The 25,457-nt window shown below is 43.8% G+C and overlaps 1 protein-coding gene across 1 annotated transcript in view; it reads left to right on the forward strand.

Annotated features, from left to right (window-relative positions):
* ADAM19 (ADAM metallopeptidase domain 19) overlaps positions 1-25,457 on the forward strand; it is an 86,139-nt gene that overhangs the window by 14,279 nt on the left and 46,403 nt on the right. The window contains exons 4-5 of the mRNA XM_043464852.1: positions 19,292-19,370; positions 24,726-24,802. Coding sequence (XP_043320787.1) covers positions 19,292-19,370; positions 24,726-24,802 — 156 coding nt within the window. The remainder of the gene's footprint in view (positions 1-19,291; positions 19,371-24,725; positions 24,803-25,457) is intronic.

Here is a 25,457-nt window from a genome sequence, read left to right on the forward strand (position 1 = left end):
CCCACAGATGTGTTGACTCTGAAGGCTGTGAGAACATAAGGCAAAATGAAAATAACTTCATTGTGGGTAAGGTAGGCTGAGAAACGTTCCCTACCCCCAAAAGACCCACATTCTAATTCCTGAAACATGAGACTATATTGCCTTATGTGGCAAAAAATAATCTTTGTAAGTGTGACTTAGTGAAGGATTTTGAGAAGAGATGATTCTGGATTTTCTGGGTGGGCTGTAAATTCAGTCACTGGTATTTGTAAGAGGAAGGCAGAGGGAGATTTGCTCACAGACCGAAGAGGAGAAGGCATTGTGACCACCGAGAGAGCAGTGATGCAGCCACAAGCCAGGGAATGCAGGCAGCCACTGGAAGGTGGGGGAGGCCAGGAATGAAACCTCTCAGACTGAGCGCAGCTTTGCTAACACCTTGACTTTGCATTTCTTGACCTCCAGCACCCTGAGAGAATAACTTTCTGTTGTTTAAAATTTTTTTTTCTTTCTAGTTTTTCATCTTTTTTTCTCTTTTCTTTTTTTGGCTGGGGCAAGTAGATTCTGAGTTCCCTGACCAGGGATGGAAACTGTGCTCCCTGCAGTGGAAGCATGGTGTCTTAATCACTGGACCACCGGGGAAGTTGCTAACTTTCTATTGTCTCAAGCCACCCAGTTTCTGGTAATTTGTTACACACTGGGCTTAGGAAACAAATCCACTGTTTGTGAGCCTTAGGGATAATGTATTACAATGTGCTTAGTATCATTACAGTGCATAAGTAAGCTGGTTTTCAGTACATGTTAACTTTCATTAATGTAAAATCATGAACAGATGTTTTCTAAAGTGTCTTGGTGATGCAAACCATTGCATATGGCCCCTGTGAGTGTTTTCAAGTAAGAATGACAAGAGAAAAACACGTTGAGACATAGCATGTGTGGTTACAGTTTGTCAGCATTTCCTGAGTTCTAGGTCATGTTGTATGATGCAGTCTGCCTTCAGGCAGCTTCTGGCTGAGGACTGATCATCAGATAGGGATAACAATATCGTCAGTCATGGTAATAGCTACAAAGTAGGAGATGCCTTTATAGCAGGCTCTGTTGTGCAATCTCTACATAGTTCATCTAATTGAATCATCACAGCAACCCTATGGGTTGTTGTTACCTGTGTTAGTACTGTTTGGCAGATGGGGACCCTGAGGCATGGAGCAGCACGTGTTGGTCACAGTCACCTTGGTGGGAAGGGTGGAGCTCGATCTCTTTGACTCCAAGCCCAGGCTCTTAGCTGTGGCCTCAAATTGCCTCATGGATGCCCTGTCCTTAATCGGTATGCTCTTCTTCAATGAACACTTGGTGTTCTCTGATATTCTGCCTGCCTTCTTCCCTTTCCTTCTGCCTTCACTAGTTGGATTTGGATTTCAGTCGATTGTAGTGATGTAATCTTGGCATGTTAGATTGAGAGCCTGGCTCCTGTACCTACTGGAGGTGTAAACTTTGGCAAGTTGCTTTACCTTTGCAAGTCTCAGTTTCCTGATCCACATGATGGGGCCAATAATAGTGGCCACCTTGTTAGATGTTGTGTGTTATTCAATAACGCAGTGCTCTTCGAGGACTTACTCTGTGCCTGGTGCACTGTGAGAGGCCAAGAGTCACTATTATTTGTGTTTTGCAGGATGGGAAAAACAATTAAGAATGTAGTAAGAGGGAATTCCCCTGAGGTGGTTTCCAAATGTAATTAGGAAGACGACCTTAAAGTCCATTGCCCTTGGGAGGAAACTCACTTCTGCTCCCCCGCTGTGCCCAGTTTGACCTAACTGTATCTCCAGAATGCAGCTTTGCGGGGTTGTCCAGTCGGCCAAACTGTACCTCTTGTCTCTGCCTGCAGAGTCCGTGCCCTCCCTAGGCAAGGCTCTGAGCTGTCTGATAAGCAGGTAGAATTTGTTCACCATTTCCGGCTCTATCTCCTTCCAGGGACCTGCAGCCAGGGCTGCCTGTGTAGCCAGGAAGGATGTCCATGGTTTTCTTTTGTCTCCAGCTTATTTCTCCTGGCAGCCCTTCAGCAGGAGCACAGGGTAACATGAATGGAAGGAAGCTGTCAACTGCCCTGTTGGCCTTAGATGGACCCTTGTCAGAGGGAAGGGAAGCTGTGTACTTGGAGGAAGTCGGGAGTTGATTCTTGAGTTTGAGGAACCCTTGACCATCAGCTGTTTACCTTAAGATAACAACGATAGTTGGCATCCAATGAGTGAACATTTACCATGAACATACTATTTTGCATAGTTTTAACTCTGTATAAATTTCCATGCAAATTTATCCAAATGGAGTCATAGTATAACCTAAGTTTTATTATCTATTTTTAAAAAAAATTTTGAAATACAACATGAGAATCATCAATTATTTTTTTAAACATTACAGAAGAAATATTTGGAGTGTTTGAAACTTTGATAATAAAATTCTAGAAAAAATTACACAAGTAATAAAGTTTTGGGCTTCCCTAGTGGCTCAGTAGTAAAGAATCTGCCAATGCCGGAGACTCAGGTTTGATCCCTGGGTGGGGAAGATTCCCTGGAGAAGAAAATGGCAACCCACTCCAGTATTCTTGCCTGGGAAATCCCATGGACAGAGGAGCCTGGCGGGCTACAGTCCATGGGGTAACCAGAGAGTTGGAAGCGACTTAGTGACTGAACAACAAAATAAGGTTTTAAAGTAAATGAGACCATACTTTGTGTACCATTCTGTAATTTGCTTTTTAATTATTTGGCTTCAATACCCTTCCACATTAGCTTATTTATAGATCTATTTCATTCTTCTTAATGATGACAGAGGATTCCACTGAATGGTTCCTTGCTATTACAAGTAAAGCTGCAGTAACAGTCTTATGCATAATCTTTAAACACATTTGCAAGTATTAGTGTAGGATTAATACCTTGCAGTAGAACTGCAAGGTCATATAGCATATATGTCTAACATGTTTTAACTTTTGAAGAATTGTACTTCCCATTCCACAGATTCCTCCTCAAAAGCTGTACCACAGTTTGGGAGTATATTATGAATATATTTCTATGTAAATTTATGGGATCATTTTTAATGACTGTATGATAGTACATTGTATGTGTATGCCATAATTAGCTTTTAAAATTTTTTATGATGAGTTTGGGTAAACTCTGGGAGTTGGTAATGGACAGGGAGGCCTGGAGTGCTGCAGTCCATGGGGTTGCAGAGTCCAACATGACTGAGCAACTGAACTGAACTGAACTGATGATGGAAAATTATCAAATGTGCACAGAAATAGAGAGAATGATATAATGAATCCCTATATACCCATCAGATTCAGTAAAAATCAAGATGCCATGATTAATTTAATCACCCATTTTGATGGGTATTCAGGCAATTTTTTCCTTTCATTTCCCTCCCCCCCATTTTTACAAATAGTGCTAGAGTGGACACCTTCATGTTCTTTGAGAGGCACTTCTGGAGGGTCACTTCCTAGATGTGAACCACTGGGTCACAGGGAATTTACACAGAACATGTAGGTAGATAAAGGCACTTTGCTTTTAGCTTCTGTGTAAGTTAAACCCACTGCCTGTGTTGAGAGAAGTTGTTTCTCTCACTCTCACTACAGGTTAGTTGCTGAGCTTGGGCAGTTGCTTCAAATCTAAACTTTTTTTTTTTTTTAACCAGCTTTATTGAAATGTACCTTACATACCACAAAGTTGATCTGTTTAAATAATATGCCATTCAGTGTTTGTTAGTATATTTACAGAGTTGTGCAGCCATCATTATGTTCTAATTTCTGAACATTTTCCTCACTCTAAAAAGAAGTGATTAGCAGTGTTACAGGTTGAACGTGTTCCCCCAAAGTCATATGTCAGAGTCCTAACCCCTTGTACATCAGTGTCCTTATTTGGAGATAGAGTCATAGTGGATGTAATTAGTTGTGATGAGGTCATCCTGGAATAGCACCTAATCCAGTATGACTGGTGTCCGTATAAATAGGGGAAATTTGGACACAGAAGTGCACAGAGGGAGAATGCCATATGAAGATTAGACTGAAGTTATGTGGCCACAAGCCAAGGAAATACTAGAAGCTCGGAGAGAGGCCTGGAACAGATCCTTCCCCAGTATCTTCAAAGGAGCATGGCCCTGCCAGTGCCTTAATCTTATGTTTAACTTTTTAGAACTGTGAGATGATAAATTTCTATCTTTTAAATCTCTAAGTCTGTGGTACTTTGTTAAAGCAGCCTTAACAAACTAATGTAAGCGGTCACTCCCCACTGCCCAATGCCATCAGCTCTAGGCAACCACTAATCTGCTGTCACTATAGATTTACTTACTCTGGATATTTCATATAAATGAGATTATCCAGTATTGTTTTTTTTTTTTTTGGTGTGTGTGTGACTGGCTTCTTTCACTGTGTAATGTTTTTGAGTGTTATCCATGTTGTATAGCATGCATCTGTATCTCATTCCTTTTTATTGCTTTGTAGTATTCCATTGTATGAATGTTCTGTGCTTATCCATTCATCAGTTGATGGATCTCCTGTCTTTTAAACCAGAGCTTACTTGACTCCACTCTACAAGTTTGATTTCAGCAAATTTTTTAAAAAAGTACACTTGGTTTATAGTGTGTTAACAGCTGCTGTACTGTAAAGTGATTCTGCTATATATATATATATATATTCTATTAATATTCTTTTTATTATGGTTTATCAGAGGATATTGAATACAATTCTCTGTATTATATGGTAGGACTTTGTTGTTTATTCACGCTATATATAATAGTTCACTACTCCTAACCCCAACCTCCCACTCCATCCTTCAACCAAAATCCCCTCTCCTTTGGCAACCACAACTTTGTTCTTTATGTCCACAATTCTGTTTCTGTTTCATAGATAGATTCGTTTGTGTTGTATTTTAGATTCCACATATAAGTGATATCATATGGTATTTGTCTTTCTCTTTCTTAGTTCACTAGTATGATAATCTCTAGTGGTACTCATTTTGCTGCAAATGGCATTATTTTGTTCTTTTTTATAGTTGAGTAGTATTCTATTGTGTATATATATATATCACATCTTTTTTTCATGTTGTTAACACTTATTGACATACATAGTTCTTTTTAAAATTAATCTTTTCTTTTTTTTTTTTACAGTACACCTTCTTGGTTATGTATTTTAAATATAGCAGTGTGTGCTACATCTTCTTTATCCATTCATCTATCAATGGACATTAGGTGTTTCCATGTCTCCTGTGCATGTAGCTTTCTGAATTATAGTTTTGTCTGGATCCGAATCCAGGAGTGGGATTGCTGGATCATATGATAGTTGTATTTTTAGTTTTCTGAGAAACCTCCATACTATTTTTCATGGTGACTGTACCAACCTGCATTTCCACCAACAGTGTAGGAGGGTTCCCTTTTCTCCACATTCTCACCAGCATTTGTTTTTTGTAGGCTTTTTAATAATGGCGATTCCAACTGGTGTGAAATGGTACCTCATTGTAATTTTGATTTTCATTTCTCTAATAATTAGTCATGTTGAGCATCTTATCATGTGCTTTTGGCCATCTGTATGTTGTCTTTGGAGAAAAGTCTGTTTTGGTCTTCTGCCTACTTTTGAATTTGGTCGTTCGTTTTTTTGTTGTTGAGTTGTATGAGCTGTTTGAGTATTTTGGAAATTAAGCCCTTTTCCATCACTTCAGTGGCAAATACATTCTTCTATTCTGTAGGTTATCTTTTTATTTTGTTTGTGATTTCCTTTGCTGTGCAAAAGCTTATAAGTTTGATTGGGTCCCGTTTGTTTATTTTTGCTTTTATTTCTATTACCTTGGGAGACTGACCTAAGAGAAGATTGGTATGATTTATGTCAGAGAATGTTTTGCTTATATTCTCTAATAGGAGCTTATGGTGCCATGTCTTATGTTTAAGTCTTTAATCCATTTTATTTTTGTGTTGGTGAGTGGATGTGTTCTAACTTCACTCATTTACATGCAGCTGTCCAAGTTCCCCAACACCACTTGCTGAGACTTTTTTTCCGTTGTATATTCTTACCTCCTTTGTCAAAGATTAACTGATGGTAGGTGTGTGGGTTTATTTCTGGGCTCTCTGTTCTGTTCTGTTGATCCACGTATCTGTTTTTGTGCCAACACCATGTTGTTTGGATTACTGTAGCTTGGAAGTATTGATTTCAGCAAATGTTGATTGAGCACCTATGTGTAAAGTCCTGTTGCTAGGTGTTCTAGGGAGTAGATGCAAAGACCACATCCTTGCCCTCCAGCTGTTTACTCTCTGTGGGTGAGAATATACTCACGCAGCATAATAAGAGGCTGGTTATAGATTTACTTAATAGAGTTAAAAGTAAAGTGCTGAGGGAGCCATAAGGAAGGAAGAATTTCTGATTGGGGGCTAGAGAAAGCTTCCCTAAGGAGGGCTCCTTGGAGCTCTGTCATGTGGGAGCCAGGGGGGGAGGCTTTGGATGAAGGAGGGAGGAGAAATGAGGTGAAGAATGAGAAAGGAATTCAGACTGAGAAACTAATATATAAACATTTGGTCTGGATCTAGGGGAACCAAAACTGTAGTGCTAACAAACTCTTAGGAATTCAGTATTCCAGCTAGCCAAATCATTGTATTTCAGATGAGTGGTATGTGGCAGTGGGGAAGGGGTTTCTTGCCCTTTCACAGTTGGGCTACCTGAGGATTTGAGTGACTTAGAGTTCACTTTTTTTTTTTTTTTTTGGTCCTCTTATTTTTGACCTTGAGTTGGATTCTCTCTTGCTTCTGGTAAAACCACATGGTCAGAGAGGTAGGTGTGATATTTTTAGGGAAGAGGCTTGAGGTGCAATTTAAAGCTGAGCTGTATTTCCTGTACCTCGATGAGTAGAAGCCCTTTCTCCACCCCTCTCCATTGAAGGGAAACTTGGGCTGAGCTGAGTGAATGGAGATGGACCTGGTGGATGGAGCCTTGGCCTGAGAGGGGCTGGTCCAAGGCAAATATAGCTTCTTCTACAACTCAGAGTGGGTGGGGGGGCGTCTCCTGAGAAGCAGGGCCTGGAGACCAGGATGCAGGTTGACGTATGGCTATGCATTTGGATTTGGGAGATGTGCTTGAAGTCCCACCTTACAGACCTAATTTTTCATCTTCAAGGATGTGCCTAGATTCTTCATCCAGACTCTCTGGAAGCTGGAGGATATCTCTGCTCTTCAGCTTTTGTGCTTAGGAAATGGAGCATGATTATTTGGGGAAGAGTTCTCCTTCTCTATGGGAGGAGGAGGCCAGTTCTGAGGCCTCTGGACTGGTTTTGTCCTGAGAATGAAGCCACGTTTACATTTTTATTCGGATTTTAAGAAGGTAACCTTTACTCTTTCTCTATTTAGAACTCAGTGACATACACACACCTTTGGTTGATACCTTGAATGCTGAATGAACAGGCTTTTGGCTACCCTGGAGCAAATTGCAGGTCTTGCTCAAACTCACCTAGGAGCAGTTATTGGGTCAGAGAATTCCTGGTTTTTCTAACAAGAGTTTCCAGTGTACTGGGTTTGAGTTATTATTCAAGTTATTATTTGAGGATTAATCATTGGGAGTTCTTAACTTCCTGTCTCTCTTACTTTCTCTTCCTTCATTTAACAAATACTCTTCATACCAGATATGTGGCTGGCACTGGGCTAGGTCCTGGGTGTTCCTGGAAGAGTAACAGCAAGCAAGACACTATCTGCTATCTTGGTGCTTGCTCAGTGGAGGAGAAAGATAAGCCAATCATTATTGACCAGTGTGGGGCATGCTATGATGGGGGGAAGTAGAAGGTACTGTGGGAGAATGGGGAAGGGGAACCTACCCTGGCTCAGGGGTTGGGGAAGCCTTCGAGGAGGAAGTAAAGTAAAAGGAAGAAGTAGGGTGGTGGTAGAGGGGTGGTAGAGTTGGCTTTTACAAGGGGGTGAGTTCCACCCAGGGCCAGTAGCAAGAACAAAGGCCTTTGTTGATGATGAAATTAGAATAGAAAGCAAGAGGAAAGAAATGGTCCAGGTGGGCAGGGGAGAGTCCTTGAAGGGCTTTGTAGGCTCATTAAAAGGGTTGGTGTATATCTTGAGGGCAACAGGAAGCTGACAAAGACTATTTTAAAAGCCATATAGTGACAGCATCCAAAGCATGTGAGTAAGATTACTTAGATTGAAGTTTGGAGGATCGATTGAAAGGGGCAAGACTGGCAATAGTAATCAGACCCATTCAAAAGCATTTTTAGAATCTGAGGGGGAGATGATGGTGATCTAATTTAGGGAAGAGGTTGCAGATATAGGCAGAAGAGGTCAAATTCCAGAGATATGTGTAGGGTGGCATCATGGAGACCGAGAGATGGCTTGAATATGAGCTGAGGAAGAGGATGGCTTCCAAGGCCAATCTGAGGTTCCTGACTCGAGAAAGTAGCAGGACAGTGGTTTGAGTCCCAGGGTTTGTCCTTAGCTGGTAGCAGAACCTTGGATAAGCCACTTCTCTTCTCAGATCTGTAGTTTTCCCATTAGTTGAAGATAACAACCCCTAGTTGTCAACTTTGCAGGCTTGTGGTGGTTGGGTATCCACTGATAAAATCTGTGTGAAAAGTAGCATCCGATACTCTTTCCCTGACCCTAAAAGTCCTGGCAGAAGCAAAGTATGTTCTTACCCTGGTTATCTTTATAATTTGGACTCTTTGTATATAGACTTCCCCCCTTATCTACAATTCTAAGCACTTGGTCTCCCAGGAACTGGTGAGGCCTCGCTGAGGGCCTCCTTGTGGATTCTCAGATTGACTTGTGCTGAAAACAATGATATCATTGAGTGGGTGGAGCTGAGCCAGACTCCTCAGCCAGTTTAAGGAGAATTGGGGTCTTTATGACGTCTGTACTTATGGCTGTCTTCCAGGCCCCTCCGTAGCGCCCATGTGCCCCACTGCCCCCTTTTCCTCCTCCTTTCACCCCTGAGGTTGTGGGTTTGCAGAAAACTGGCAGCCCCCATGTTTTCTTCTCTTGCATCAGTCTCCCTGGAGAGAGATCCAGATGGGCCACGGGGTAGAATGGCTGTATTATATCAGGCATGGTTTCTCTTTCCAAGTCCCCCTTCCCGGGAAAGGAAGGACAAGTCATGGGAAGGGATTCCCTTGGAGGAAGACTGAAGTGCTAGAGAAAGAGGGGATCTAAGTGTTGGGAGAGACATTAGACTCCTTGTATGCTAGAAGCTCTTTATCTCGCTTTAATGCTGGATTGGGGCTTCGGTAAGAATGCAAAGGTTAAACTGGCCTTTCATTTGTGTGATGACAGGAGTATGGCTGTGGAAAAGGAGATTAGCAGTGCTGAGGACGGTGTCCCCGATCCCTAGGCAGCCCTTCCTGTCTGTGTTTTCCACACACCCACACTCACGCACAAGCACCCCTCCTCCAGAGCTGTGTAGGCAGCTTGTTAGGGGAAATTGGAAGTTGACTGCTGCTCTGGTTTGCAATAGTTCTAGCAAGGAAGGAAGTTTTTGGCCAGCCCAATAGGTTGTAAAACAGAAACTTGGTTTCTAGGGACCAACTAGTAAGACCTACCTTCTGTGTGGCCTGTTAGTGTTTTCAAAGTACTTTCACAGATGGCCTTGGAAAGAAAGAAAAATCAATTTCTGACTACCTGTTCAAGTTCTCAGCTGTAACCAAAGAGATTAGCAAGAGAAAAACAGAAGCTTATTAAAGCGTATACATGGGAGATACCCAGAGAAAAATAAGCGACAGTTGAAAGTCAGGCTTCTGTAGCATCTTCAACAAAAGACATTAAGTTTGTAGAGAAATGGCAGGAAAAAGGAAAGAGATTTTAGGCTTCTAAAGGCAGTTAACTGTGGGAAGGTAAATATTTGGGAGATGCATGGTAGATAAAGATTGGTTTGTAACATTTGTTGTGTAGATTCCTCTGGTACCGTCTCCAGGCTGATGGGGCCTCAAACTGTCTCAGGTGATTAGCTTTTGTCTTTCCTGGTAGAGGACCTTTGAGAACTGATGTCTTGTTTTTAGGCAAATGGAAGGAGGACAGGGAACTTTCCTTGTATCTGCTTCTTCTCAGTTGCCTTTAGCTCAGAATGATCATTTTACTAAAGTTGCACATCCAGGGTGCCATGATCTGCCACCCCTTCAGCCTCCTCTAATCCTCATGAGCGAGTTCCCACATAGAGGGCAGGAAAGCAGTACTTGCCTCCTCTGCATCACCTAGCACAGTGCCTGGCACATGATTGCCCTCAGTACATATTTGTGGAATGGCTGTCCCAAAGAGGCCCTGCAAGTACACGGCCTGAGGTTCTGAAGAGGTACCACACCTTGGCCAAGAATTCAGAGCAAATACATGATGAATTCAAGCCGGGAGGGACTTGGCCTTCCTGAGGTCATGTGCCCTGTAGTTTGTACCATATTATGCTGCTTAATAAGCATTCATTGATGAGATTTCATGAACATCCTTCCTCTCTGCCTCCTGGCAGTGTCTGGATAGCCCAACTCTTGGATTATTTACTGCTGATGATTAGCTAACTTTATTTAGACTGATGGGTTTTGAAGCAAAATACAATTGTGTGATGTTGGTAGGTTGCTTTTGTTCTTTTTCAAATTCTACATTGGTAAGAGTAGAGGGTGGGGTGGGGGGAAGCACTGAACAGAGAGCCTGATTATATACATAAAGATTTTTTTTGTTGCTGTCTGAAGTTTATTCACCAATCCCCCTCCTCTCTAAAAAACTGCTTTATGAGAAGGGTGTGAAGCAATAGAGTGAGGGAAAAGCTGAAGAAATAAGGCTTGAAAATGACAGGGTCTAGGAAGTCAGGTGCTCTCTTCTGGTGCCACCAATGGTGTGTTTCAGGTCCAGTCGTTTTCACCAGGTGTCACTCATCTTGAAATTCAATGAAATGAGACCTGATTGTCCTAGTTTGTTATGACTAACTCCATGTGACCCAACTGAGCATGCAGCAAGAGGGGACTATTTCTCTAAATGCAAACTTGGCACTATTTTCCCAGGAAAGTGGCAGAGATACTGGGCAGTCCAGGATGACACATGTCCACTGTGATCTTGGAATTGGAAGACTTTTCAAATCTTCTTGATGTGTGCATTTGCTATGATTTGTCCTTTAGCATGCTGAAAAACACTGGGCAAAGTTTATCAAAGTTACTAGGGTATTTAATCAGAGCTTTAAAGGGACCAGGAACCCACATTTAGGGCAGGTTCGTTTGTGGTTTTCACTTTTTGTTTGTTTGCTTTTATTCATGGGTTGTCCTACCTACTCCCTTTTTCTAAGCATATTTTCAAAGGTCCTGTGGTCTTAGAGGTTTCTTTTCTTCACTTGCCCCGTGTCTTATCCCCAAAGTTTACTATACAGTTTAACCATTGCCTCTTGCATTGACTCTTCCTTCGGGTTAATTTGATAACTGTGGTTGTTTACCAGAAACTGTTTGCTAGTGCGTTAGTCACTTTTTTTTTTTAGCTTTCTCAGAAGTAGTAAACTTCTGAGTAGTACCCCATTTCCCCGAACTCTTCTTATCCAGTTCATAAGTGCCTATATGGGTACTTTACAGGACATTGCAAAACAAACTTATAAACTCTTCTTGGATGAGCCATTCTGCAGGCCTCTTAGGTACCTGACAGTTAAGCATCCCCATCCCAAGAGGTCAGCCCTGTTTGCACAGACAGGTTATTCATCATGGAGGCAGCCAAGAGTGAGGCCTGAAGAGGATTAAATGAAGGCCCTGCTGGCCAAAGGAGTAAACAGTGCTCATCCAAACATCCTTCGGTCAACAACACAAAGCCAAACACAGGACCAGGAGCTGGTCGGAAGGGTGCCAGGTCTTGTAGGGACTGGGAGAAGATGTAATGAGATGTGGTCTGTGAAAAGCAGTGTTGATTTAAGGCATTGTTTGGACACTTCCTTAATAGAAGGAAAGACAACATGCTTTGGCTTTATGCCAGGCTTGTGGGTGGCACCATCTTGCTTTGTGTCACTGCTTCTGGAGCTGGCCCTCTGGCAGCCACGATGCTTGATCCAAGTGAGTGATTGCAGTAGAGATCTACTCTTTATATCAGAAGCAACTTTTGAAGACCCCCCTTCCTTGGTTTTCTGGTCCCTCAAAGAGAAATGCCTCTGCCCAAGGAGTGCCTCTGCCCGTGGGCCCCTTATTTGGCTCTAGGTCCTTGCCTTTGGCATGTTGCTTTGTTTCCATTCCTTTGGAGTCAGAGGTGAAATGAGCACTGCTTTGGAAGTCTTGGTTTTGAGACAGATCAAGCTCTCTCCTCCCCTTTTCTTTCTTGCTCTTTGAAAACGAAAGACAACTAAACACTACTTACTGAATCTGTTATTTTGTCCCAAATATGGACACTAGCTATTATACTAGAATATCACTCTCTGGTTTTCGAAAGCTCTTCCCAATGTCTGCCTGTCCTGGGTATTACCATTTCCATTTGAGAGAAAGGGAAACTGAGGCTGAGGAGCTTGTGACGTGCTTAGTATTACCTCTCTAGTTAAATATGAATATGGAAATTTCCAAACATACCCAAACAGCGAGAGACTAGTATTAAGACCTCAGAAACCCGTTGTCTTGGTTTGAAAATTACCTAGTTTTACCCCATGTGCACATAGATGTGTGTGTGCACTCAGTCACTTGTGTTCGACTCTTCGTGACCTCATGGACTGTAGCCCACCGGGCTCCTCTGTCCAGGCAAGAATACTGGAGTGGGTTGCCCTTTCCTTCTCTAGATCTTCCCAATCCAGGGATTGAACCCAGGTCTCCTGCATCTCCTGCATTGGCAGGCGAATTCTTTACCAACTGCACCACCTGGGAAGCCCATGCGCACATAGCTAGTCCTGGAGAAAATGTTGGCAATAATATTTGTAGAAACAAATACTTTATATTTTGCAAAGAGTTCTTTTGCTTTTATTCATTTTATTTAACAGATATTCATAGATACTTTTCTGACTTTGTATAACAAGTCTATGAAGTAGATTCTATTATTCCCCCATTTTATAGATGAGAAAACTGAGACTCAGAGTGGCTAACTAATTTGTCCAAAATCACAGGACTTAAAAATGTCATAGCTAATATTTTGAATGTATTTTCTCAGTTGATCCTCTCAGTGGGGCTATGAGAGCATAATTATCACATTGTTTATTTGCAGTCTAGGAAACAGAATTTAGGTGGCTCAAGTGAAAACAGTTCTCTTTTTCACTAAATAGTGAGTATTTGTCTAAGTTTTTCTTATCTAATTAATGAGGGAACCAACAAAATGATAAAACTGGTTTAAAAATTGGATAGATAAGGGAAACATATATATGTGTATGTGTATATATACATATACATTTCAATAGTGGACAGAGAATGCTGAGATAACATTGCTAAATTACATATAAAATTGGTTAATATCCTGGGGCAATAAAATCATAACCTTGCAGGTTATCTTTTCTGTTAGGTGGAAATCCTTTGCATCGATGTTGTATCTTATTAAGTTTTTACAAGTTAACATCTAATCTTACAGGGTTTTACAAGAGCTGCCTTAATTAATTGTAAATAGTCTTTCAAAGCTACATTCCCCCCGACGGAGTCCAAAGAACCTCAGTCAGGCTTCTCAGAGCCTGCAGTTTGTCAGTGCTCTTGTATAACATTGAAAGGCACCACCGTGATCTTTTGCCTCATTTTCAGGGTTTGAAATGACAACTGGAGAGTGCAGCTGGTACTGAAACCAAACCTCTCTGGGCCCTGGACTTGCCCTCTAGGTTGGGCTGGTGTCATCTTTAGATTTTGAGAGGGTGCTTTAGGAGGCTAGAAATGAGAAAAAGAATTAAGAATGTTAAAATTGGTACAATGGAGTAGAATTCCCAGAGCCTGAAAAAGCATCACCTGGAAAAACTATTAAAAAGATAGATTTCTGAGTCCTTCTCTAGAGACTTAAATTCGCAGTGGGGCCTGGGGTTTTATATTTTTCCACAGCATTTCCGGGTGTTGTATTACTGTGGCGAGTCCCATAATGACCGCATTAGGAATATGAGTGAGAAATGAAAGAGCCTGTGTTACTAGGACCACAGGTGGACGGGGTAAGGGTGCAGCTCCCCCAGAGAGGAGAAGCGGGACCAGCACAGCTTACCTCCCAAGCATCACCAGTGTGTAAGTGCCCCAATGCTCTTGAAAGAGCCAGATACGAAACAAGACCTGGGAGAAGGAGAAGGAGGTGTCAGTAAAAACAGCTACTGGGATGAGCAGAGTAATGTTTGTTTATGCTGAGCTTGTCTGGGTAGGTTGTTTTTCAAGGTAGTTTGGAAATTGTTATCATTTTGTCTTCACTGATTTGCTTATCTGTAGCAGCAGGGTAGGGGGATTGAACTCAGGAAGATGTTTTGCAAATTTGTTTTAGTCTTGTCACTTCTCTTTACCCAGAAGGAGTTTTAGAGAAACTTAGAGAAGCATTTGAAATTGTTCTGACAAGTCCATAGCCCTTAAGGGCTTCCCTGGTGGCTCAGTGGTAAAGAATCTGCCTGCCAAGCAGGCAATGTGAAAGTTTGATCCCTTGGTGGGGAAGATTCCCTGGAGAAGGCTACCCACTCCAGTATTCTTGCTGGGAGAATCCCATGGAGAGAATCCCATGGACAGAGGAGCCTGGCGGGCTGCAGTCCATAGGGTCGCAAAGAGTCTATACAACTTAGCGACTAAACAATAACACATAATCATTAAAGGGACAGTTCTGGATTTGAGGGCTGTGAGCCTTGGAAAAGGTGAGTCAGGGCTGTTGCAACTGCAGTGTGTTTGGGGTCTGGCCGAGTGTACAGTTTCCAGGCCACCACGGGCAATTCTGTTGTCCTTCTCTGGAGAGTGACCTTAAATTTATGTCCAGTAGTTGGAGGACAGTTTATTTTCCTAGTTGGGTTTTAGGAGGTGCAAAGAGTCAGGAGATGGCTTGTGGACTTTGGGGCCAGGGCGGCCAGGGTTTCTCCCAAAGTGAGCACTGCAGTGAGCCTTGGGATGGTGTGTGATCTCTGCCTGCCGATGGGCTTGTGAGCCCCGAGGGCACGGGTGGGAGGCACTTCTTCAGAAACTGCTTTTCCATCAAAGCCAGAAAAAGGAGGGGGCTGGGTGGGAAATCTTGGACAGTCCTCTCTTCCTGGACGCACATCACTCACAACTTGTTTCCTGAAAAACCTAATACACTCCAGTGGTGAGAGACGGCTTCCTGCAGATCTGCTGAGCCAGCCCCTTGTCAGAGAGGAGATGAGAACAAGATGTGGTTGGAGAAGGGACGGCTGGGCTGGGCTGAGCTGGGCTGCTCAGGGGCTCTGCGGCCCCGTCTCTGAGAGGCTTGTCTTTGGTGCTTAGCGCAGTGCCAAGGCACCTCCTGGGCATGGGGACATACATGGACCTAGCTTGAGGGCACTGGGGAACATTTAAAGCAGGGTTTTATGAATCAGTACAATTGCACAGATGGTGGTGATGAAACATGACACTTCCTTTTGCTTCTAGAAGGAAGGACAACCTTCCTGGCTAATATTACAACCTCATTTGGGGAAAGGGTTATTTAAAAAAAAAAGCAACTGAAGTAGCGCTGAAGTCCTTACATGTCCATCCTCTTTATCTTGCCCCGTGCTTTGCTACCCCTTTTCTCTTCTCTGCATATATTCTCACATCTAAGAGCCAGGAGCCTCCTTTTTGTGGCATCACATGTTCTCAAAGCTGCTGTCGTCACCATGAAATTGTGCCTTGAACTACTGCTGACAATGGTTTCGTTTTATGCTTCTGCCTTCTAATATGCTTTTTCCTTCCCTGGAGAAGGAAATGGCAACCCACTCCGGTACTCTTGCCTGGAGAATTCCATGGACAGAGGAGTTCATGGGGTTGCAAAGAGTCAGGCATGACTGAGCAACTATCACTCAGCTATCACTTCTAATAGAGACAGAGCAGACAACTTTTTAAAAAGTGGTCTGGTCTAACAGACTTGGCTTTGAAACCTGCCTCTGATGCTGTGCTGTGACAGCTTGGACAAGTTACAGGTCTTGAGGTCGCAGTGTCCTCATAGGTGTATTGTGAAGGTGAAATGACTTCACACTTAAATAAATACACATGAGCTATTTTGATGGCAACTTTTCGGGGTTTCTTTAGCTCAGAAAGATACAGGGTGCGATGGATGCAGAAAGGTGATACAGGTGGATATCTCTGAAGTTTGTCTGCCTTAAAAATATGTTGAGAACTTGTGGTCTAGGGTAGTGGTTCTGCATGAGAATCATTCGAAGAGTTATTACAACAGATGATTGGGCTGCAGTATCAGTTTCTGTGTTCTTCAGGCCATCTGGGATGAGGTCGGGCAATCTGCATTGTTTTTTGGTTGGTTTTTTTTTTTTTAACAATCTGCATTTAAACTAGTTCCTAGGTGATGTGGATGCTGCTGATCCTGAAAAGGGCAGTTAGGTGGAAGAATTGTTTCATGTAGACTCAGAAGACAGAATGAGGCCGGTGGGTACAGATTACAGAGAAAGGGTTCAGTGTAACAACTTTCTCTAACTACTGTATGTGGTCAGGAATGGAGTGGGTGGTCTGGAGACGTCCAGTGCAGGATGGCCATTTGGCAGATCCCTACACAAGGTACAGGATTCATTCGTTTGTTCATTTATCCATTCATCCACTTTTTCACAGAATAAACCTGCCTGGTGCTAGGAGCTGAGGAGAAGCCTTGAACAAGGCAGCCGTGTGCTCCCTGCTCTCAAGGAACACATAGTCTAGCGAGTGTGGCTTAATGATTCTTGAGGTCTCTCTCAATGCTGAGGCTATGAGTGACAGAGGCAGAACCTCAGAACAAGAAGGTGTAGAAAGATGCTCACCCTTCTGAGGACGTGTGGCTGAGAACCGACAAGCATTTGGACTCCTCTGAGGTTGTCTGGATTGCTCTCTTTTTTGGATCATCCTGGTGTTACTAGATGAATATTCCACCCCACCCCCCAACTCCCAAGATGCAGAAGGGGCTGAGGATGTGTTTCCAGGAGTGCACTTACTGTGGAAACAGTCAAGTCTGGCACCCGGGATCAACCATTAGATTCTGAACTCCTGACTGGCTGTCCATTATGCAGTCTGTGAAAGTAGACCACAGAAATGGGCTGCAGGAATGAGCTCATTGTTTTCTCGCCTCTTTCAAGTGATATACTGGGGAGTTAATGGCTGGGGGGAGTTGGAAGGAAATAGGTAAATTCCGCCAGTTTTTCTCGGTTCTTCCCATCACAATCCCCGTTGAAAGCAATTGTGATAATCGCCTAACGTTTCCTGAGCTCCACTCTGAGCCAGGCCTGATTTTAAGCTCTTTTCATGCATTATGTCATTTTACTCTGATGACAACTCTGTTGAGCAGAAAGGTTTTTGCAGAAGAGGAAACAGAGGTTCAGAGAGGTAAAGTAACTCCCTCCTGGCTATAGAGATAATAAATGTCAGAGCAGGGGCTGAAGCTTAGTCTCAGATTCCACACCATGCCCTAAGCTCCTAGCTTGCTCAGTGACTACCTCCTTCATTCACTCATTCATTCATTCAGTAATTAGCTAACACATCCTTCCTTTGAGTAAATGTTAAGCCTCAATATATACTGGTGAGCAAACAGCTTGGCCTCTGCCCTCCTGGGGCTTAGAGTTTATCTCCTTCAGACAAATAAGTGACTCTTCCCTTAGATCCTTGGCTGGTTAGATGTTAAAGAGAACGAGGAAGAAAGAATCTGGCAATTTAGCTACTGACCCAAACTTGCCATGTGAATTGGAGTTTCTCTACACAAACTAGGTTTTCTGCTTTGCTTTGTTTTTACATCTCCCTATTGAGTTTCTTTTCTTGTTCAAGGCTGGATGTTGAAGGGCTTGATATCATGCAGGAGAAGATCCTTGTGGCATTTGCCTTCTGACTGTGCTCTGTGGGCGGAGGGGAATCTGAGAGTCTGGAGTCCCAGAACTTAGAGCTGGAAGTGACTCTGGAGTGACCCTAGAAACCCTCTTCAGTGACCCTGTCTTGTGGGAAATGTCACCTCTTACAAAACCAGGGTGGTCCCTGCGGATTCCTTTGGCTTTCTCTGCTGGCCTCAGCTTGTATTTTTTTCTTTTTTTAAAAGGCAGTTTCAAATTAGATTTTCCGTTTTCAAAATAAATACATGATAATTATTTTTTTTAATCAGCCAGTTTTTCAGAAATATACAGCTTACATTGTGAACATCTTCTGTAATCCCCTGAGATCACTACCACTACTGATAGGCGTGTCCTTCTCCAGCTATTGTCAATGCATGCCCTAGTGTATACTGCTATTACTTTTTCATTTAAAGGGATTTTAAAAGTACATACTTTCCTGAAATTTTTCTTTATCTGGCTCCATTTTAAACATCTTTCCATAGTAAAAGATATAGATCCACTTAATTCTTTTTTGTTAGACTCCAGTTTTTAATGATGCCTTCCATTAAAAACCATTTTGCTTCCTGACCACGATTTTCTTTAGATTCAGTCTGCTTTTAATGTGGCTGAAGTAGTTGAAGAATCCATTTGGCATTTTTATTTCTCTTTTAACTTTCAGAGAAATTCTCTAAAAGCCTTATTTCGGGTCACCTTGCCTTGGACGAGGGATTCTTAACCTCAACTTCTAGAGGTCTGTAACAGGAGAGAAACCAACATCAAGTTTTAGAAAGGAAAAAAAAGAAATATTGAAAAGGTAACACACAGAACCAGGACTCAGGAAATCTGAACCATTAGGTCTCATAAAAGATGGGCAAAGGAAACTTCCAGAATCCTTGCAGCAGGAACAAAGGAGCAGATAAATAGCTCCCATCTGTTACGTTCTTGCAGCATTACTCCATTGGCTTGGCTTGCACAATGGGCCAAGGCTAGGTAGGATACCGTGATTGTCAGTCTTAACAAAACCTGCAACAGGGAGGAGGGATTCCCTTAAAGAATGGTTGCTGTGCTGATACCAAAAGTTAGTGGATGTGCTGGAAAAATAATCAATTAAGGTATACAGTAGGGTCCATAGACCCTGGGAAATTCTGTGAGTGTGTTTGCATATGATCTTCCCAGGACCCAGAACAAATTAAGATCTAATATCACTGCTTTGGTGGTCAGCAGCATCTGGTTGTGGCTGGATTAAGTGATGATCCCAGTGAACACAAAATTCATAACAACCTTCATTCTGTTTTTCTTTTTATTCCTTAAGCCCTTCCATAAGGCTGCCCTGTTCCTTTTGCATGGAGATCCCTGGGGGGTGGTTCTACCAAGTTCAGTTAGACTCCCTGGCTACTGTTCCCAGGAGGGTAAAGTCTATCTTCTAAGGAGACAAATGTCTTTTTTTATTCTATTCAGGCACCTTTTTGCTCCAGCCTACACAGAAACTCGTTATACTCCAAGTGGCGATGCTCAAACCACCACCCTGAAATCCGAGGTAAGTTCAGATCAACACATATCTCCCAGGCAGCTTCCCTGTCCCAACCCCACCCCTAGGAAGCCAGGAGAGAAGCTCAGTGAAGACAATGTCTCCTCTGAAGGAACTGTTTTCCCTGACTGAGATCCAGGGAATGAGCAGGAAAAACAACATATGAATTTGTTGTTTCATGGATTCATAATGCTTTGCTGGCTAAAAATGTGAAATAAACCATATTTTAAGCTTGTTGCATCTGATTAAAATTGATACAAATCACTGAATTACCCACATCCTAACAAAAATCTAAGTAAAAGAAATGATTTGCTGTTGTTTCACCCAGTCAGGTGTTAGTTGCTTTTTCATATGAGTGGGTAAAGTTTTGTGGTCTGCTTTGTCAGTGTGAGTTTAGGATGTGAAGATTTTCTTATTTTGCTGCTGTTTTCATATTGGCTATTTTTCTCCCTCAAAATTGACTCTGACTGTTAGCACAGAAATTTAAGAAAAAAAATTTTTTTAATTCATTTATTTTTGGCTGTGTTGGGTCTTAGTAGCAGTGTTCGGGCTCTCTAGTTGTGGTGTGTGGGTTAGTTACTGCCCGTTATGCAGGATCTTAGGCTTCCCTGGTGGCCCAGCAGTAAAGATTCCACCTGCAATGCAGGAGACAAGGGTTTGATCGCTGGTCTGGAAAGATCCCCTGGAGGAGGAAATAGCAGCCCACACCAGTATTCTTGCCTGGGCATTCCCATGGACAGAGGAGCCTGGTGGGCTGCAGTCCATGGGCTTGCAAAAGAGTGGGCCATGACTTAGCAACTAAACAGCAACCACAGGTAGCATCTTAGGTCCCGCACCAGGGATCGAACCCACAGCCCCTGCAATGAGAGATGAACTCTTAACCTCTGGGCCACCAGGGAAGTCCCTTGCACAAAGATTTGTCATTTAAAAGCTGGTCTTTCAGTTTTAGTCTTTTAGTTTGCTTCATCATGCCATTTGGTCACTGGTGGACATTTAAGCTCATGAATCACACACATTTCATGATTTGCTAGCTTTTCCTACAGGTGACCTGTTAGAATTTGTAGGATTAGAGTGGTGGTTCTCAATTAGGAGTGATTTTGGTTTAAGTCATTTCTTAAAACCTTTGTTGAATTTGTTGGTAACTAACATAATAAAGCAAGGAAAATATGCTTCATGATGATTTATACCAATTTTGATCAGGTGCAAAATAAACTAAAATGTTCTATTTGTTTCTTTGACTATCTTAGCCAACAAAGGAGGGGAGGCTTGGCAATGTGTGGAGATAGTTTGGATTGTCATGACTGGGAGGTGGCTGCTACTGTCTGGTGGGAGGGGCCAGGGTGTGCCAGTTATCCTCCAGTGCACAGGCATCCCTCCACAGCAGTTATCCTGTCTCAAATGTCAGTGGTGCCCAAGTTGAGAAATTCCAGATTTGAGTGATCCTTCTCAGACTCTATTCTTGCCTGGAGAGTCCCATGGATAGAGGAGCCTGGCAGGCTACAGTCTGTAAGGTCACAGAGAGTCAGACACAACTGAAGTGACTTAGCACTCTCAGACTCTATGCCAAAGAGCAGGGGTGAAGGAGAAGGGAAGATGGATGCAGGCAGGAGGAGCAGTGTCTTTTTCCTTTGGGGTCGGGCATCATGGGCTTTCATGGGTGTAGATCTGGGAGGTGTGCTGTGTAGGCAGAACAGTGCCTCAGTGCCCCTCCAACAGCTTCCTGTGGAATCCGAGATTCCCACATGACCCCATCTTTAAAATAGCCCTGCCAGCCTTTAGAATAGGCTAAAAGATGATGACAGCCACTGTCAGTTGTTAACAGCACAGATGAGTTGATCAGATTGCCCTCGAGTGAGGAGAGGGACACAGGACAGTTATTTTTCGATGGGGTCTGTGTAGTCAGTAGGTATTTGCGGGGCTATGTTGGACCTTTGGATGTGAGGATCAGTGCTGCCTTCTTCACAGACCTTCCTGGATGGGGAGCGAGTGGCCAGTGCCTGCAGCAAAGTAGCCCATGTCCTTTCATGTCTGGGGGAGCTGGCCAGCTGTGGCTCCACACCTTTTTCACGGCCCCTGGTTGAAACTTCTTCCTCCTTTCAGACTTTGGTTCTCTGTCCCCAGCGAGGTGGGAGGGGATGGACAAGCCTCGGAAACCCCTCGCCATTATGACCTCACAAAGCACCCTCCTCTGGGTTGGGCTCCTGCACTTCTGTACCCAGAGCCGAAGAATGGGTCTCAGTGCATGAGTCTGCCATGAGCTCATGCTTCCTGCTATGAAAGCCCCCTCAGGGTGGCCCCCTCAGGCCGAGAAACTGAGAAGGAATGCGATGACTTCATGGCTGTTGTGTTCATGTACTTGTTCTTTGTGCTCTCAGGATTGGGCAGAGATCTTGTGAGGGCCTTTGAGAAACAGAGGGCAGTGAGAGAACTTCCCCTCCCTCCCAGACAGCCCCTCCTTCCCAAAGCTATTGTTGACCAGGGTGCATCCCAGCTAAAGTAGGGGTGACTCTGTTTTCTTGTTCAGTACATCCCCTCCTCCTGGGCTCTTGCAAAGCCCACACCCAGCACCAGGGACTTGAAGTCAGCATTCTTATTTGGGAGCTGAAGACTCAAAGAGAAATGGGAATGGAATAAACCACTTAGCTTCAGTTGACCCAAGTGTTATGGACCACACTCTCCCACAAAACTTGGCTGGGGGTAGTGGGAGTTCTGGGAACCTGATCCTGCTCATTGCCAGGCCCGTGGGTTCCAGCCCTGATCTAGGTCAGGTCACTGGGGGAATGGTCTGTGAGTGTGTTCCAGTAGAACAAGTTGCAGAGTTTGGGGTCTGAAGCCAGGGTTTTAGTCTTGGCTTTAACCAGCCGTGTGACCTGAAAAACCCTTTCAGCCATATTAACATTGAGTTTCCTCATCTGAAAATTGGATATGCTAAGATATGACTCTCAGGGATATGGAAGGGTAAGATGAATCACTGATTTTTATGGGAATTTATAAACATCTCTTCCAACACTACATTTTACAGATGAGGAAATTGAGAGGAGATGGGAAAAAGGAGCATGCCTTTTTGCTTGCTGTCAGTGAGCAGCAAGGCTTAGACTAACACCTCAGTCTGGGTCAGTGTTGGAAGATAATAGAGCTTTTTCTTCTTTTTTTTTTTTAATATTTATTTGACTGTGCTGGGTCTTAGTTGCAACATGGAAACTCTTAGCTGCAGCATATGGGATCTAGTTCCCTGACCAGATATTGAACCCCAGCACCCCTGCCTTGGGAGTATGGAGTCTTAGCCACTGGATCTCCAGGGAAGTCCCAATAATAGAGCTTTGACAAATTAAGCCCATGTACTTTGCTGGGTCTGCTTTTGCTAAGATAGGCCGACTGTGGAGCCTGAAGTCAGGCTGCTGGGGTTTGCATCTCCACTTTGCACTGTGGCCCTGTGAATGACTTGAAACCTCTCCAACTTTATGAGAATGAGAATAAGAGTGTCTACCTCATAAGACTATGATCAGAATTAAAGGGGAAAAAAAAAAATCTCTGTAAGTTGTTTATCCAGGAGCAGGAGCTGGGTAGATGTTAGCTCTTGTTGTTAATAACAGTAAATGGCAGGCGTTATTATGTCATGTGGTGATGTGTGTGAAGACCCTTTATATATTTAAAGCTTGTTACACTGCAGTCACGCCTAGAGCTGGTTGGTACTGGAACCAGAGAATGTAGACAAATGGCTTACTTAACTGTCTCCTGGTTCACATGCCTGCCTGCTGGGGACCAGGGAACAACCGCAGTCAAGTGTGGTCCTGGTGATGGCTCACTCAGACTGTTAAGTGGGCGAATGCCAGACATTCCCGATTGGCCCTGCTCACAGGACGTTGGTGGGGAAAGATAAGGCTTCCGTGTCTGCAACTGCATAGTTTACATCCTTTTTAAGACCTTAGAACCAGACTGTGCTCTGGGGATTTTACCTTTTTTCTCTTTGCTCCAACTTATCTCTTTTGACCTATTTGGGACGAAGTTTATAGGAATGTGTCCCTTGTTATCACCCATAGGTCTGCTGAGGATAGCCCTGGTTTGTGTCTGTCTGTCTGGTTTAGCGCTTTATCACTCTCAGCAGAGTCCTGCTTTGCCTCATAAATACTCTGGCTACCCTACTTACCAAACACTCTGCTGACACCTCAAACTTTATTTCAAGCCATTCTTTATGATTTATATCTTGGTATGACTTGTAAACTACAACTGGCTCTCACAAGATGCTAAGTCCTATGAAGTTTGGACTCTTCTCACTGTGGTGTCTTAGGGCCTCGCTCCAGGCCTGGCACATCGCAGTGTGTAGCCAGGAGGAATCCAGCTGGGTTGGGAAGCCCAGATGGCCGTGACATATGCCCTGGTGGGAGCGCAGCAGCAGGCCTGCAAGTGCCCATGGACACAGGTGCAAAATCAGGTCGGGTCCAGGTGCGCGGGGGATTCAAGGGAGGCAAGGAAGGTGGGTGATAGATCAGTTTCCTGGGGCCGCTGCAGCGAAGTACTGTAAACTTGGAGGTTTAAGACAATTAGAAATGTGTTCGTTCACATCTCTGAAGGCTAGAAGTTCAAAACCAAGGCCATGCTCTCACTGTAGTCTCTAGGGAAGGATCCTTCGTAGCCTCTTGCAGCTTCTAGTGGCTCCTGGCCATCCTTGGTACCCCCTTGGCTTCTAGTTTCATCACTCTAATCTCTGCCTCTACCTTCAAATGGCCTTCTTCTTGGTGTGTGTGTATCAGTGTCCTTTTCTCTTTTTATATGGATACTTGTCCAGTATTGCCTCATCTTGATTTAGTTATATCTGCAAAGACTCTGTTCCAAGTAGCATCACATTCTGAGGTTTTGAGTAGACATGAATTTTTTTTGTCCGTACCACATGGCCTGTGGGATCTTAGTTCCCTGACAGGGATCAAACCTGTACCCCCCACACTGGAAATGCAGAGTGGGTAGACCTGAATTTTGGTGGGGACACAGTTCAGCTCTCATGGAGGCTGGTCACAGAGGTGACTCCAGTGGTGAGGCAAGCTTTTCAGAAGCCAGTGTTTCCTGTGACCAGCGTCATGTCTTAGAAAGAGATCTGAAATCCTGGCTTCTCCAACCAGCAGAGAGACCTTCAGCAAATCCCTTTGCTCCTCTGAGCCTCGGCTTCTTCATTGGTTCAGTGGGGATGATGGCATCTGCCCTGTCCCTCCTCCCAGGAATATCATGAGGATCAAATAAAACAGTGGCTGGGGAAGCTCTTTGCAGATCTAAGGTTATGGTAGATGTACGATCGTCCCTGACTGTCTCAGGATGCCGGCATGGCTGACTTGTCAGTGTCCTGTGGTCTGACCGCCACTCTCTCCTTGCTAGGATCACTGCTTTTACCACGGGACAGTGAGGAAGGCGGAGCAGTCCAGTGTCACGCTCAGCACCTGCCGGGGAATGAGGTAAGAGGCCCCAAGAATGGAATGTTTAGGACAAGTGGGGCTGGCCTTGGGCAGGGACTTTGAGAAGCTGTCCATAGAGAATGTGTGCAAACCAGCTCTGAGAAAGGCTGAGCTCGGGAGGGATAACGGAAATGATAATCCTTCATGATGATGATAAAAATAACCCACAAATTAACTGGGATTGAGATACTCTTTCCTGGGGAACTTGAGGTTTTATTATTATTTGGGTATGTGGAAGCCAACAGAGTATTAGACAACTGCCATTAGAAAGATGGTTATACTCCAGATCCCAAGAGGACCGGTCATGCCATGCTTGGTGGGGGGCACAAGGGTCACTCAGGAGGCAGAGGGGGAGAGGGAATATGGGCAAGTCTTTATTATGGTTTCTGTGGAAGAGAACAGGCAAGGTGGGGTAAGTGGGCTTAGGATTGGTTAATTTGAATAGTTTCAGTGGGATCTGAGGCATGGGGCTGTCCCTAGGTGCCTGGTACCTGGCCCTGGGGTGAACAGGCAAGAGGGTGGTGGCCCAGAGAATGAGAGCCCCATTGGAACAGCATGCTGTGCTCACTGGTGAGTTCTGTCTCAGGGAACTGGCTAACCCTGGGGGCAGGGGCAAGGTCCCAGATGTCAAAGCACCAAAATACCGGACATGAAG

Source organism: Cervus canadensis, chromosome 4 (assembly GCF_019320065.1).
Source record: "Cervus canadensis isolate Bull #8, Minnesota chromosome 4, ASM1932006v1, whole genome shotgun sequence".
In the NCBI taxonomy this organism is placed as follows: domain Eukaryota; kingdom Metazoa; phylum Chordata; class Mammalia; order Artiodactyla; family Cervidae; genus Cervus; species Cervus canadensis.